The sequence below is a fragment of the Mus pahari genome, chromosome 3 (genome assembly GCF_900095145.1).
Source record: "Mus pahari chromosome 3, PAHARI_EIJ_v1.1, whole genome shotgun sequence".
NCBI classification, from domain to species: domain Eukaryota; kingdom Metazoa; phylum Chordata; class Mammalia; order Rodentia; family Muridae; genus Mus; species Mus pahari.
Genome location: NC_034592.1, coordinates 21473027 through 21489723, shown reverse-complemented (window position 1 = coordinate 21489723; position 16697 = coordinate 21473027). Strand labels below are relative to the sequence as shown.

The following is a 16697-nucleotide window of genomic DNA, read 5'->3' as shown; positions in this document are numbered from 1 at the left end:
CATCTCAGGGTAAAAAAAAATTGCACTGTTATTATTTAGAATACCCTTGGGTTTGGATTCTGGGATACCGTGTTACCTGGTGACAGTTCCACCTTGTAGCACACTAGTGAGAGCTGCTCTGTAGCTGCAGTGCCCCTGCTGTGAGACTGTGGCTTCTCTGGAGCCCAGGAAGGAAAGCATGGAGTGTTTACCTAACCTAGTTTTATTTTTAGAGGTAGGAGAAATTATTTTTTTGAGGGAAGGGAAGAGAAGTAATCTTAAAGGACACACCATCTGTGGAAGCTACTCTCAGCACATGTTTTAGGAAGATGAGCAGTGTCATCCTGTGTGCACTGTGGCCACGAGGCTGACGGTTTATAGACTCCTGCAGATGAGGCTCTTTGTGAATGTCACGAGTGGTTATCAGTCTATCATGCGTAGAGAAGAAAGAGTGAAGCCAAACTCTAAGGGTGTCAGCACATTATGGCAATAAAGTCTTTCACAGCCTCCAACAAACAGTCGAACAAAAATACTGTTCTTGACAAGTATTTTAAATTGACTGGCTTTAAATTACTTCAAATAATGTGAAAGCCGAATCTCAAGTTTTTTTGGTTCTTCCATTAGAAGTAACTGTGTTCCAAAAGTTGGTTTTCAAGCCTGTTATTATACATTTGGAGCTTATTTTCTAAAGTGAAAATTTAAAAGGTTTGGATTATTATTTTGTACTGGAAAGTTGAATTTTTTCCAGCAGCACCATGAGTGGATGTCATAGCCCCTAATGTAGCCCAGAACAGGTAAGCCTTAACTTTCATGACTGGCCTACAGTCAGGTAGGCAGGAACTTGTAGAGCTGGTGGCTTTGGTTAGCTCTCAAGACCATTTATCTGCCTGTCCTTTAGAGACTCTGGGGAGACACACAGTTGTCTAGGCTTTCTGCCCTTCAGAAGCTACCAGATGCCTGTGTTGGTGGGCAGAGAAGTGAATAAAATGAGGTTTAGTGTTTACCAACATACTTGCTTTAGAAGTTCAACAGACCTGGCTCCTATCCTTCATTTAAAACTGAGCTATAGCACGGTGATAAGAACATATCGATTAGGGAGAAACTATTTGATAGAGGTAAAACATTAACCATGCAGTTACACTTGCCATGTTCCATTTTACACATTCTCCCATTCAGCATTCCATAATGTGTGCTTAATTAGGCACACTACATAAAGCATGCATCACAGGTAAACATGAGGAAACACAGTGGCAAGTCTGTCAAGAGCTGTGCTTCATAAATCTTCAGTTTGCTAATTTCAGTAGTGATGCTTCCATGTTAGCTGTCCCTTCTTCCAGATGCAGTCTGCTGTGGAGGAAGAGCTAGCACTCTGCAAGTGTGCAGATTAAGTCTCAAAGTGATGGCTTTCTCCTTTACTTAATGTTGTTATTAACATGATAAATGTGATAGAAATGGAAATGTAAGATACAATTAAAACCAGCTGATAAGTTGCCTGTTGGTGACTGTATAGACATTGTAGATGGGTTAGCTTTTTATTTTAACATGGAATTTTTCTTAAATACAAAGCTGTTGGGAAATTTTAGTTGCTTCAGATTTACAAAGTGATTTAACTTTGTATTCAGAATTCTGCTTCTTGAAACCTCTCCCAGATAAAGAATTAGAGTTGATTCTTCCTGTAGCATTGGGGCCCAGCATAAAACTCATTAAGTATTGTGTGACTTTTTAATGGTATGTATTTATTATCACTGTGTAGTCTGGTCTGGTCTTGATCCTCTAGGCACAAGTAATCCTCCTGCCTCAGTGTCCCATGTGGCGAGACTACAGTCATGTGCTACCATATTCAGCTCTCAGTAATTGCTTTGGAAGCAAAACTGTATAATGACATTTCTATTGACAAAGAAGTATAGGCAGGCTGGTGATTGCCCACTGACATGGCTGTCCTGGTGTGTATGAGAACACCACATACTACCATGTTTGTACAGGATGCCAGGTAGCAGTACTTTACAGAAGTCGTATCTGTAAAGCACTATCTGCCGACAAAGTCCACCATTGATCATGACCACACTTGGATAGCTGGAGTAATATTTCCTTCCTGGGCACACATACAAGTCTATATATATGCATCTATGTCTATTTGTGGGTATTTTCACACACAAATACCTCATATTGTATGAAAGGAAAAATTAACTTTCCTCTCTCTATAGTACATTATGAATAATTCCATGTCAATAAGTATTTCTCTTCAACATGATCTGTAATCAATGATTGTTTTCCATCATACATGTCCCTATACATTCTCATTGTTATTATTACGTATTATTTCTCTTTGTTGCTATTATTTTAAGTAGGATTAAGGTAAATATCTTTGTACAAGTATCTCTTAATTCCGCAAGATAAGTTTTTATAATAATTTTGGTCAGAGAATATATATAATTTTTGTTGACATAGTCTCTGGAAAAGTTATGGTAAATAACAAGTCTCTCTCTCTCTTTCTCTCTCTCTTGTTTCTTAAATTGAATACCTTTTCCTGGAGCTGACCAATTTATTCTTGGTCTAGCTGCAAATGCTCTTTTCATCCCATGGGAGTGTTGCCCAAGTGAGCCCCATGCTTACAGTGAAGAAGGCCTTCTCCATGCATACCCTGTCCTGGAGTTTCCTGGCTGTGATCACAGAGGAATTAATTCCTAGCCAGAATTAGCCCAACCCCTCCAGGCAGCATTTTCCAGGGGAGCCCTGGTGCTCTAAGCAGCGGCTGGTGATGCTCCCAAGGACCTCAATGCAGAAGATTTAAACTCTCACCAATGGATCTTTTGTATGAGTGTGTATTCTCCTTCCTCAAACCCATCCCCTTAACATTGCTGCAGGAAGCTTCCTGTCACTTGTTTTTTCCTTCCTCCCACTTCCCGTCTCTCCTCTCATTTTCTGAAAGAAGGAATAATTGACCCAGTAACTCAGAGTCTTTTGCCCTAAAGTATGAGCCCCTCTTTGGTCCTCAGAAAGGGCTAATATGAACTGTATTAGTAATAACATATACTTGTACAAAATTTTATAACCCCTGCCTCTCTGATTGAAAAAAATGCATGTATAATAAACTTTACATTTATTGTTCAAAATAAATACTTTTATTTATCAAAATAAGTATTTGTATTGCCTTCACCAATTTTAGATTAAGTGCAATGACAGCTTAATCCAGAAGGAAATATCAAACATGTATAGCTTTATAATTATAGGAAATAAAAACAATTTAAATGTTTAAATTTCCATATATTTCTTATGCTAAGCATAAAAGTATATTACATTAGGATAATATGGGAGAGAAATAAAATGGAAATATACTTTTAAGAACAAAAAGAATGTAAGATTCTGAACCTCAGAAACCGAGCTTATATGTTTTAAAGTGGATCATTTGAATTGCTGTGCTATTGTTGTTGTCTGGCTACATTTTAAAGAGTAGTGTTGCAGTTTTATTTTGAAATGTCAACATTTATGAAATATTGAATAACATTGTTTATAACTCTAAGACTTATAATGAAAAATTGTAGATGCCAACTTTAAATATGTGCAAGGAATAAAAAATGTGTGAGCTAGTACATGATGTTTCAAAATTACTTTTGGGGCGATTCCAGAAAATTGCTCACAGCCCCTCAGCACTGGACAGGCCCAGCCCCACCTTTTCTTGCCATCAGCCACCACATAGAGGTGGACCCTGGGGCTGCAGCAATGTGATACCTTCAGGCACACTGACAGACTCTACCTGTCCCTTCCTCGCCACAGCCGACCCACCTGCAGGGACCTTACCTGTCACACAGCAGTGCCTCTCCTCCCTCACCCAAAATGCTGCTTCTTTCTTCATCTTTCCCTCAGATCCTGCCTCTGTCACCACCAAAAGAGAGATGAGAGGCAAGGAGTTGGAGAAGTGAATACTCTCTGAGGTCTGGAGTGAGGGGGCCACAGCTTTCACTGTAGATGTTTGTGTTGGTATGAGCTTCTGGAGGGTTTGCTACTGAAATCAGGAGTGAAATGGGTGCTGAGGCCGAGTTTAGCTTTTTCCTTACCTCGGAAGGTCCCTCTAATTTCTTAGACCTGCTAGAACATCTCTCTAGCTCAGTGTGACCTCATCACCATCCTTCAAGATTTGCTAACTGTGTTACAGGGCTGCTGTTGCTTTCATGGCCATAAAGTTAGACTTTTCCCATGTAGTTACCTTTTTATCTCCTCACAGCACCTAGGACAACACTGATAATAACATGCTCAGTAAACATTCTCAGAAAAACAGAAAATGCGGATAAGAAATCCTTCAATGAAATCTGGATCAATCGCATTTTGCTGTATGGTTTGGGCAACTTGTGAATGGTCTAACTGTCTTGTTCCTTCATTGATAAAACATGGAGAATAGTAATAGCTAATAGTGGTCAGATAATGAATGTGCCTAGACCACCAACACACTCAACCATTCAATGAGGAAGGTGTTGCTATCACACTCATTTTAAATGAGAGGGGACTCAACTTGTCCAAAGTCACTCAGCTTGTAAGCAACAACATAGATGTGAAAGCAGAATGTGAGCCCTAACCATTTAGCCTTCATATGGCCATACCTGCATCTGACTTGACTATTTGACTTGAAAGTTCAAGGTGAGAGGATAAGGGGACGCCTTATTGAGAAGTTGGAGAGCTTTCTAGCAGTAAAATCATTGATGCTAGGGATTGAACCCAAGGCCTTGCACATGGCACCACTGAGCCAAAAACACTATTCTAACCCCCAAACAGCTTTGTTTTCTAAAGTGGAGATCTACAGGATGTAGGCAGGAAACATGGATCGTTATAGCATATAAAAGAGACCAGAGGCTTTTCCTGTCACTTGGCCTGGGAGAAAGTTTCCAGGTACCCTTCTTGCTTCTCTGACTTCCAGTTGCTCTATCTAGGGCCAGGCACACTGAGTGTCAGTAGAAAAGTGCCTTTGTTTTTATTCTCATTTTTAATTAATCTTAAAATTCTTGCTTGGTCCTTTGCCCCTCTCATAGCCAGAGCTGTGAATCATTAATGTGAGACTCAGAAGAGGAGAACAGGACAGTGTATTCCATTTCCCCTTACCAATTTCCTGCTTGTTTCCACTGAGGGACCAATGTACAGACCATCACAGTTCAGCAGTAGAGCAGGCTGTCCTTAGTGACCCGTTCTGCAGCCTGGATCTGTCTGTTGTGAGCACTGTTGCAGGAGGGGTCACGTGCCCTGTAACTTTTGTGCTTCCCACTGTGTAACCCTGGGTCTTCTGCAAGTAATTGTATCCATTTCTAAAAGATGAAAAACATTTCTGAATTTAGGTGTCAATTTCTATATTAATTACACTGCTCTGGCTTACGCTGTGTGAACTCACTAGCTGATTGCCGCGGTACCCCAATCTGTGATATCAGAATGTGTGTGATGTGCATATTTTAATTTGAGAAATAGTTTAACATTTCTAGATATTCATTTAAATGTGGTTATGCAGGTTAAACATAACGTATGATTGCTGCTTCTTTCATTGCTTCCAATTAAACCTTGCTTGTTAGTTTAACCTCTAGGTAATCCCATCAAACAATTGATGTCAAGGAAACACTGCCCACAGTAGCTGCAGATGAGTGGCCATTAATTTTAATTGCCTTGATATTAAAGATTAAGAAGTATTGGGACTGGCAGAATGGAAACGATCTGATGTCAAGCAAACCCACTTGCTAAAGCTTCCCCAGGCTGCTGGTGATATTAAAATTTTACTGTGAGAATTAAATAAACCTTTATTAGTGATGACTGTTGTTTGATTGGTCCAGGAGTGTGCATAAACAGAGGATTCTACATATCCAGAGATGAGGCCTTCCATGGTAGAGATTCCTCAATTATGAAACTGTTAATAAAGCTGTAATCTGATTTTCTAGGCTAGGTTTCATTAATGTATTATAGCTTCTCTGATTGTCAAGGTAATATTAACTACAAAGTACTGAATCCAACAGAGAATAGTTGAGAAGGAGAGAATTCTAAGACAGGGCCTTTGTTGCTACATTCAGAGTTAGGGGATTTTCATTAATTATGCGTAAGAAATGCCAGATCCTGAGTCAACCAGGACTGTCTCCCTTTGTACTGTAAACAATATATTCAGTACTTAACTCTTTCTAAAGCCTAATGGCCAACTCAAGAAAGCCAGAGGCTATTATATACAAAAGCAGCCATGTGCCTGCCAGCTGGAGATGTGTCTCCTAAGCTAAGACTGAACTGTGGAAGGTGGGGAAGATTCCAAGAGGATTTGTTTTAACAATCAGTATCAGAACTTGGACATTTGGGTACTATTTATAGCTTGATTCTTCAGAGGTTGTGGTTGGTTTTTGGTTTTGTGGCCTACCTGCCTGCCTTTCTTCCCTCTTCTCTCCCCTCTCTCCCCCTTCCTCTCCCTTCTCTCTCCTCTCCCCTTCCCCTCCCCCCTCCCCTCTTCCCTGTCTCTCCTCTTCTCCCTTCTCCCTTCTCCCATCTCCTCCTCTCAATCTCTCTTTCTTTCTGACTAGATCTTAAGCATTGGAAGCTGGCCTTGAACTTCCCATCATCATCCTGGCTCTACCTCCAGAATGCAGGGATTGTGTGTGTGCACCACCACTGCTGTTTAAGTGGTGCCGTGGGTGAAACCCAGGGCTCTGTGCTTGCCAGGCAAGCACCCAACAATGCTACACCCCAGCCTATCTTTCTGGTTTTAGAATGACATAATTTGGGGCTGGAGAGATGACTTAGTGGTTAAGAGCCCTTGTAGAGAACCCGGGCTCAGTTCCTAGCACTCACATGAGGGACCTCACATCCTGAAACCTCTAATTCTTATTTCAGGGGATCTGATACCTTATGACCTTCTCAATGAGGTACACATAAATACATACAGGTGTACATACATACACATACAGTAAATTAATCTTTAGAATGTCATAACTCTGCTTTGGGAAGGGATAATAAGGCTCCCTGATAGGTTGGTCCCTCTAAAGGCTGCCCCTGCTCCAGGCATGAGCCCCACATCAACGTTTTGATGTCTCTACCCTCTCATCTGAGCTCCAGATAATCTGGCCAGATTCTACCTATTTCTCCTCCAAAATGTCTGCCTGCCAGGCCATCCCGTGCACACCTACTGCAGGCCTGCCATTGGAAGAGTGGGGGATTGGGAAAGTCGGTGGCAGGCAGGAGGGCCTGAGACCCATGGGCTGAGCACATGGACCTCATTTCCTGAATTTCTAGCTGACAGAAATACAGCCAGTTTATAAGAGTACATAAGAAGGGGAGCAGATTGGGTTTTTTTTTTTTCCCTAGTCCAGAATAAAGTATATGTTTACTCAAGGCTATCCAAGGATGGAGCCACCGACTCTGCTGTGGACACCATACCTCTGGAAATGTGGATTGTGGGAGAACAGAGAGAAAAGAAGAGAAGCACCTGCCCTTCCACTTAAACCAGATGTGCTGGAGGTTATGGCAGGGCTCATGGGAATCTAAACATTGAGATCTAACATTCTTTATAAACGTTAGGAATAGAAAGAGAAACCTCAGAGACATCCACATAGAGAGAATCACTGGAAGTTTGGGATGTGGATGGGGAGAAAGAGAAAAGGACCAAGAGGTGAACCTTGGAGGATAGACGGACACACACATGCACACGCACACAGAGGGAAGAGGCAGGTGTTGGAATAAAATGTGGCGAGTCCATGGGAAGAATGACCTCTGGGAAGGATGGCTGGCATTGCTGAGAGGATAGCTTGCCTGAGGATAGCTGAGTGGCCTGAGCAACCACCTTGTTTTGGGGTGGTTTATATATATATATATATATATATATATATATATATATATATATATATATATATATATATATATATATATATATATATATATATATTTCTGAGGAGCCTGTGCTGCAGCCTGGGTCCTCTCAAGTGTGCTCATGTGTGTTTATGTGCATGTGTGTGTACTCAGTGCTCTGGCAGCATATGGGCAACAGTAAGACCAGTGCTGTCTTTCTCTCAGGGATCCCCTGCCAGAGCTATCTAGCCTTCTCCAGGAGGGTGAGTGCCATCAGTTGAAGAATGAGAGCACCATTTCCAAAGCAATTAAAGACTTGGCAGAGGTGGCCAGCAGGGCTGCCCACTGTAGAAAATTGGGTTGGAGGGCCCTGAACTGCATCCCATTCCTTTTCTCTGCCCAGGGCCCCTGAGGAGCTCTTCCGGATAATACATAGGGTAGAGCAATGGCTGATACCACACCAATGTTTCCTGTGCTAGATTAGCAGGCAGTTCCTGGGGATATTTTTAAATTGTTACTTTAACAAAAGAGAGGCAAACTCCTAGGCTACAGCATTGGGCATGCTTTCTTACATATGGCTATATTTCTTAGATTCTTTACATATCTCAACTACAGGTATCTGGGTACATTGTATGAATCCAAGCGCTAAGTGTTGGGCTCTTCTTTTGCTGTCTATGAGTTGTGATGAAATCAGCCTTCTGCCAACATCCTCTTTCACATTTGTACTGGCTGACATCACAGGCAGTTTGGAAAAAAGAAAAAGGGAAAAAAAAAACAAAAAAAAAAACCCCTGTTCTACCTTATGGAATCAGCCAGTCCTCTGTATTTGTCTTTGGCCTTATGGAGATGGCTTGAATGTTCATATTGAGGCTTCCCACACAGTCACTGGCAAAGCCTGAGCAGCCATCTTGGCAGACGTGCAGTGTCTTCCAAGGCAGGAGACAAAGGGATTTTTCATCCATTATTAATTGATGTCCCTCTTCAGCAGACCAAACATGATTCTACTATATAGCTGCCAAAATTGTTTCAGGTCCACAAAAGAACAATAAGTCATTCTTTTCTTTTCTTTTTTTTTTTTTTTAAGTCATTCTTTTCAAGTGTGCTTCTTAGTACCTAATATAACAAATGTTTCCAGTAGCTTTTCAGCTTCTTTTAGTAATCTGATTGCTATGTTTGATGCACATACAACAATTGGGTATTTTTATGAGCAGTACTCCCAGCCATTTTAGTGTTCTCATGACCAATTCCAGGAAACATTGTTCTTCCATTAGCATTCAAAAGACTATGCCAAAGTGGAAAGTGAACCCCCTAAAACCATTTTACACTACCTATGTGGTGTGAAGTGACAGGCAGGGCACTGTGTCAACTAGAGGCTTCTCATTATCCCATAGTAAGGACTGGAAGTTTGGCTTTTTCTTTGTGACTTCTCTACCCTCCCTATTTCATGTTTCTGTATTTGATAGGTATCCAACTGGTTTGGCAACAAACGAATCAGGTACAAGAAGAACATCGGCAAATTTCAAGAGGAGGCCAATCTCTATGCTGCAAAAACAGCCGTGACAGCCGCACATGCAGTGGCCGCAGCCGTGCAGAACAACCAGACCAACTCACCCACCACGCCAAACTCTGGTGAGTATGGCTTGCTCACTCCCTACTCAGCCAGACAGGCATCTGCCACAGCCTCCAGCCCACAGACTCCCAAGCTTCAGCCTTACTGGGTGCACAGCGGGGCTCTCAGGGGAGATTTGCATTTGCTTGCATGCCTGTGCTGGTAAACCCACTGTTCACAGTGAATGCCACTTGCTCCTGTAGATTCTAGAACCTTTATACCAGTCATGGCCTTTAATTCAGCAGTTAGGCAAAGCTCTATCATATACTGTGCTGCCCATCACGTTAGGGTTATTGGTGATCTGTCAGAGTGGAGCAGCAGGTATGTACTAGTTGCTGGGAAGCTGAATGTTGGGCTGAGATGTTGCGGTGATTCCTGTGCTCTTGGCTTCAGGCTCGAGGTGCAGCCTAGATCTGTGCCATGTGGCTTGCTGGACTTCTATATAAGGAGATGGGTTTTTGGTTTTGCTTTTTGTGGTAGTGAGGATTGAACCCAGGGCTTTGCATAAACAAAGCTTAGTCCTTTGCCATTGATCTACATAACTACCCCCTCCCCTTTAAGATAGTCTTATTAAGTTGTCCAAGAAAACCTTGAACTCACTTTATAGCTCTGTCTGGCCTCAGATTCCTCTGCCTCAACTGCACAGGTAGGATTGCATGTGTGTGCCATCACAGCTGGCTATAAATGCACTACATTTGACTCCTTACACAGAACATTCTATTTAAATTTTCTGTGGCATTTATGATGGAGTTTGAAGAAATGTCTTTAAATTACAGGGGACTTGGCTGGCAGCGAAAAGTGCAGCTAGCCCAGTAGAAGAGTTGGAGGGTCTTGGAGGCTTTCTAGGGAGATTTAAATATATATATTTAAAAGTCCAGGGAAGGCTTTCTGTTTTATTATACCCCCTCATTTCTAATGGGAAAGGAAGAGTTATAGCTAGGAGAGAGTGTCAGAAAAATGTGTCTTCTCCGAGTAATTCTCCACCAAGACATTGAAGGGCTCCTTTGACTAAGTCTGGAGAGAAATGGAAACAAGGAGAAGGCTAGGGCCAGCTCCTGGGTGCTTTCTGTCTATTTTGATTTGTCTCTAGTTTTTTCATTTGGGTTTGCCCTCTATAATGTTCTTCCTGTGTGTAATGTGAGTAGCAGGACCTTCTAGAGTTAATGTTCTGTCCTTCTAAAGCTGGAAATGCCTCTCCCTTCTACCTCTCTTCCTTTCCCTACCTCTAGGTCTTTGGGGATTGTGTGTGTGTAGCTCTCTGTTATTCAGCTACTTAACTCTTTCCTTTCCAGGTTCTTCTGGTTCTTTTAACCTCCCAAATTCTGGGGACATGTTCATGAACATGCAGAGTCTGAATGGGGATTCTTACCAAGGGTCCCAAGTCGGAGCCAATGTGCAGTCACAGGTAGGAGAAATGCCCCAGCTGGGGCCTTTCTGGCAGGGTAGGGTTTGGGCTCAAAACTCCCCACTCTGACCTGTGGAAGTGGTCTGCACATCTATGCAGAACCTGTGCTGGGTGCATCCAAACGGGACACATTTGCCCACCTCTTAATTCAATGAGAAGTTAAGTGGACAACGCCTTTGATGATTCAAAGCTGATGAACTTTGTGAATGCATTCGGCTCTGGCTTGAGCTCATGGAGATTGGGGAGGGGGCCTTTGTTATGACAGAACAGAAGATTGTGTGTGCCTGAGAGAGAGAAGGGGTGGAAAAAGAGGGAGAGGGAAAGAATGAACAAGAGAACATGCGGTTCTTTTATTCCTGCATTTTTGCAAGTTGAGAAACTGAAACCTGAGTTCTTAAAGTAGATTCCAGGTTCAACCCCTTTCTTGTCCTTTGAACTGAGAGCAAGTACTCTTTCTCTTAGGCATTGGTGGTAGGGACAAGGTGGGGTGTGGATTCAGCATTCATTATCTGTGAGGAGGTTTTCACCCACAGCCACACACACTTGGTTGCTGTAGATGGAAAGTCTGCATTACCATGAAGATGCTATTGTTTGGCTGGTGTGAAAAACAAAGATGTGTGAGTTTAAATATGCAAGGAATCTTTGAAATCCCTCCAGTCACATCTGATTGATAAATTTGTCTTTCATTGAAGACGCTCCACCCTTGTGGCACACATAACTCAAATTGTTCCCTTTTGTAAGTGATGATGTTTTAATAGATGGAGGTGATGAATTCTGTTTCGTCTCACTTCTAGGTGGATACCCTCCGTCATGTTATCAATCAGACGGGAGGCTACAGTGACGGCCTTGGAGCAAACTCACTGTACAGTCCACATAACTTAAACGTGAGTACCCTGGGGAGCGAGCTGTGGGAACCATGTCAGGGAAACGGTGACTAATGAACAAGTTAATAGTTGCTGGTCTTGGCTTCATGTCTTTTTGGCAGTTGGGGGCGGCAGCATCTTTGCTATGGTTTCGTTTTATGGCCAGCAGTACTTCCTGTTACCTAGCTGTCCTTTGAAACCCTCACAGAAGCCCAAAGGGGCTGGTGTCCTATCATCAAAGGGGATTTAAGTACCAGCCCATTAAGACTCCATTTCATAGCAGCCGTGCTGTGTGGGAAACAGGTCATTTATCTTAGAATCAAGCAGCAAGAAAATTCCCCAGCACAGAGCAGGTGAAGGTGATAACCTTGGAGGCCCAGCACATCGGGCAACCGTGCTAAACAAAGAACCTCATTCTAGATTGCTGGCCTGGGGTGCAAAATGGAACCCCTGAGCTTAATGGCTTGTCTGCTTTAATGATAAAGAAACCTTTGTTACTGATTCACAAAACTTTCCCTTGCTTCCTCCCCTGACATGGATGGGAAATGGCAGACACACAGCTCAGCAAAGTGTGAGGAATGCCCTGTCCTGGGACACGGCAGCAGACCAGAGGAGAATGGAGAAAAGTCTCTCTTTTTAGGGCCTTCGTTTGCTATAAGAGAGTAAACATTAATGACTTAAAAAGTGATTGAGGATGTTCAATTGTAAAGGAAAAAAAAGGACCATTAAATACTCAAATCTTTTACATTTGAAATGTCAAATCTTTCTTTTTGGGTTTATAAATAACTCATAATAACCCACAACAAGCCATATAAAAAGCCTTTTAGTTGCATTTCTCCTTTTTCATTTAAGTGTTTTGAAATGCTTCAGAGAATGTGCGATATCCTTATCAACATGATAAAATATGAAACCGTGATTGCCTGCAGCATTTTACAGACATGAATTCCATCTTCACTGATGAGGCTTGATAAGACGCTGTTGTATAATACAGTGCATAATCTCAAGCCACCAGAGTAAGGATTAATTTATTTGGGGGGGGGGAGAGTGCTCGTTGACAACCTCTCCTGCCGCTGCCATGCAGGGGAGAAATATTGTACATTTGTTGTTTATAAATTTGGATAAAAGAGGAATGATGTTTACTTCAGATGGGATATCTTTAGCCTTGGATCTGTGTAAAAGTTCTTCTTTTCCTAAGGAGATTTCTATACCTGAGGGGAATCCAACAGCTCAGCTTTTAGATAAGGGAGGGTATGTCTTAGAGACAGGACACACATGGGCTTGTCACCACCCACCTGGCATGACTGACGCTTTCAAAAACAGTGCCGTGACTTATTATTTAATCCTATTTCTCCTCTTCTAGCCTGAATTTGATATCTCAAGCTGCAAATTCTTTTTTCCATTTAGACTACCGGCTAAGTAGGTTTCCTGCCCACCCCCCTCTCTAGCCCCAACTCTTGGTCATAGAGAAGTGGTTCTGAACCTGTGGATCTCAACCCCTTTGGGAGTCGAACAACCTTTTCACAGAGATCATCTAAGACCATCAGAAAACACAGTTGTTTACAGTATGATTCGCAATAGTAGCAAAATTACAGTTACAAAGTAGCAATGAAAATAATTTTATGGTTGGGGGTCACCATGACATGAAGAACTATTTTGAAGGGTAATGGCATTAGAAAGGCTAAGAATCACTATCCTAGAGTGAGTGAAGGGGCTTTATATACAGAACTATGCAGTGAATCAGAAGACAAGGAGTTCTTTAAGAACAGTATAGGCTTGGAATGTGGCTCTGTGACAGCTTGCCTAACAAACTCAAGGCTCTGGGTTCTAGTCCCAGTTCCAGTAAGCAACAACAATCACACACACAACTGTTGTTGGAGAAGAAACAGTCGCCTGCATGCAGATCATGCTTGTCCAATAGACCTTCAGGAGGACCCTCTGGAGGAATTCCAGATGGACAGGAGGGAGAGAGAGAGCCTAGGGGCCTTGTGTGAGTGTGGGTGTGGTGCTAGGCAGTATAGAAGCCAAGGCTAGCTGGAGCTACAGGAACTGGGTGTCAGGCAGCTCACCTTTGCCTTCCCTCCAAAAAGGCCTGTCCTGTCAGTTCTGCTCAGTGTTCCCAAACTCACAAGCCCAGCACCTTCCACTTCTTGACTGACATAAAAATACGTAGCGACAAGCTGTCTGCCACAGCAGAAATCTGATCAGACATTGATTTCAGCAATTGCCTCTATAGGGTGAGACATGAGGCAAATTTGTTTTTGAGTACTGTTAGTGCTGGTGCAGGTCCCAGGCAGGAAGGGCCAGTCGCAGGTGCAGGCAGCTGCACCATCCCAACTAAAGGCTCCATTTGCAGATAATTGGAATCCCGATTTGAATAGCATGTGCCCCTCCACGGTTCATACATTTTCATTCTGGAGGGATTCCTGTTTGGAGGGAAATTACGGTCTTCATTTTCCAAGGTTTACACTAGCTGGCTGTCATGTGTATGGAAGCAGCTTCTCTGGGAATAGTGATAAAGCTGGCTCAAGTGTCTGCTTCCTGGAGTGCAAGGTTGCACCAAGGCATCTTGTTGAGCCTTTCCACTGTACCTTCTGCGAGGTTGCTTTTGAATGGTGATTTTTACCAGCAGATCAGAGGCCGAGTTCCATGCCAGCCTAGGACTAGTTGATGTCATCTTCACCAAGCTGATTTATCACTAAGTCTTTACTTGATAGGATGGGTTTGTTTCACATGCATTTAATCCCACTTTACACATGCTTCCAACTCCTGCCAATGTGGGTTCAGAAAATACATCTTGCTAATGCACCTTTGCTCTCCTGTATCATTCTGGGTGTTCTAAATTGGGGAGTGGAATTAATATGTAGACGTATACCCACTGAACTGTACCTCTCCTTTCAGGCTAATGGAGGCTGGCAGGACGCAACAACTCCATCTTCTGTGACTTCTCCTACGGAAGGCCCGGGCAGTGTGCACTCGGATACCTCTAACTAATCCCCAGCGCATTCCCAGCTGACATGCCTTGACAAGTGCATTTGGAGCACTAGGAGAAGGAAAGCGTTTGTAACCCACCACCTACAGCTTTACTGTAACCCTGTCTTCTTAGAGAACTCGGGAAACCTGTTTTTTAAGGAATCATAATAATTTGTATTTAAACTTAAGACACACGTTTAAAAAGAAAGCACTTTATCCAATTAGGCCAAGATGTAACATTGTTGACACTTCTTTAACTGTTTCATCCTAATTTATTATGGGTCTTTTACATTAATGGTTCCACAGTTGCCAGTTCCTTGGCCTTAAGGGTAAGAAGTACCATCTATGCTAGACCCCAATTATAGAGCAGGCAAGGTTCACCCTGCCTAAGCTGAACCCTTGCGGATTTCCATGCAGGCTCTCATCGTCCTTCTCATATCACGGATGGGCTTGGAGGGAAGGCGATGTCTGCCTGTCTTCTTAAGGAAGGCATTTCAGGACTTCCCTCGCCATGTTTGCGTTGCCATCTCGTATGTTGTAATTAGGTCAAAGACTGGTGGCCTCCTTTCTCCCTCTGAAGTACCAGAGCCCGGAGTCTCCGCTAATGAGACCATGGATCCAGATCGCCCTGAGATGAAGATCTTGCTGCTACAGAGGTGAAAATAAGACCTGTCTGGGGTTTGACCGTGTGCGCTGGGTGCTGCACAGACTTGTCAAGATGTGCTCTTCCTCTGGGCAGCCTGGAAAGGCCCTGCTCTCTGGAGTGCTGTATATAGTGTAGCAAAAGAGTATTTATACATCCCACCAATCAAAACACAGCTTTATTACCTCATGCGAACTCATACAAACCAATAGAATCCCAACATGTTCTGTAGCTTAGAGCGCTCACTTACTACCTCTGAACAATACTCACGCTGTAGTTTGTCTCTTTCTTATCTTTTTGCATCTTGTAATTAACTCTTTGTTTCCCTTCACAAAATGTAATGTACATTGTAATCTTTTAAAAGAAAACTCAGGGTTGCATTTGCAACCCTTAAAAAGCCAAGATTGGCAACATTGGGTCTGACTCTTAACACAGGATCATCCAAGCTGTTGTAAATACTGAGAAGCGTTTTGAATGTTCTTCATCTTGTTACTAATCCATACAGAAGAAAAAGGAAAAAAAAAAAAAGAAGAAAAAAAAAAAAGGCGGGTTCTTGTGATGCGTTCAGATTCAGTATTCAGCACTGTACATTTCACCCTGTGTGGCGGGCCCTCTCTTCCTCTTTTTGTATTGTATGCGATTCTGAAACTGACTGGGTCGTGACAATAATTTGTGGCGGTGATTCTGATGTATTAAAAGCGTTCCGTGTTCCTTTCTACTGGCTCACACCCTGGATTGAAAAGTCTTCCTTGTGGTAGTTATATGTAGTTTCAAACATGAATAAACTTTGCTTTCCTGATTAAACCTACATGCCATGTGTGTCTCTGCTCCTTGAGCTAACACAAGTGTGGGCGTGGGGTGGGGAGGATGGTGCTTGCTGGAAACTGGCTAGCAGATATACGGTCGGTGAAGGTGGAGGAGACAGGAAAGCTGTCGGGTGCTGTCCCTGGGGAAGCCTTAGACTGTCCACTAGACCATCTCACATCCCTTCACTTCCTTGGCTTATGGACTGAGAAACTGAAGCACAGACCTGGGACAACCCTGGGCCCACCTAGACCCCAGGATTGCTACCCTCAGCACTCACGTGCCTCTGACCTAATGGCGGTTCTGGAACTTGCTACATGGTCTTCTGAATGCCAAGAGCTTTGTCCTGTTTATTTTTTTAGCTAGTTGGAGATGAACATAGGTTTGGAAAGAATGGGCCTCACATGCCAATCAAAAGGCAAAGCCCCCTTACCCTTCTCCCTACTCTGTCTTAATGTTTTGTTTGCAATATATACACCCAGCTAGACATTTTTAACAGATTGGATGCTATTTTTGTGTTACTCAGATTGTAATAAAGTCCATATATTTGCATACATGCTTGTCACTATGTCCAAATCTTTATAATAAAAGAGGTCCATTGCAGATAATTGGCCTGTTTACTATATCTCAAGG

General features: G+C 42.7%; 1 protein-coding gene across 2 annotated transcripts in view; it reads left to right on the top strand.

The window, feature by feature from the left end:
* The window catches only part of Pbx3 (PBX homeobox 3), a 197097-nt gene extending 181029 nt beyond the window's left edge, over positions 1-16068 (top strand). The window contains exons 6-9 of one of the 2 annotated variants that reach the window (XM_021192604.2): positions 9234-9399; positions 10672-10784; positions 11579-11668; positions 14546-16068. In XM_021192604.2, coding sequence (XP_021048263.1) covers positions 9234-9399; positions 10672-10784; positions 11579-11668; positions 14546-14638 — 462 coding nt within the window. In that variant the 3' untranslated portion in view covers positions 14639-16068. The remainder of the gene's footprint in view (positions 1-9233; positions 9400-10671; positions 10785-11578; positions 11669-14545) is intronic. The other variant, XM_021192607.2, reaches the window with a different exon arrangement.
* Positions 16069-16697: the final 629 nt, after the last annotated feature.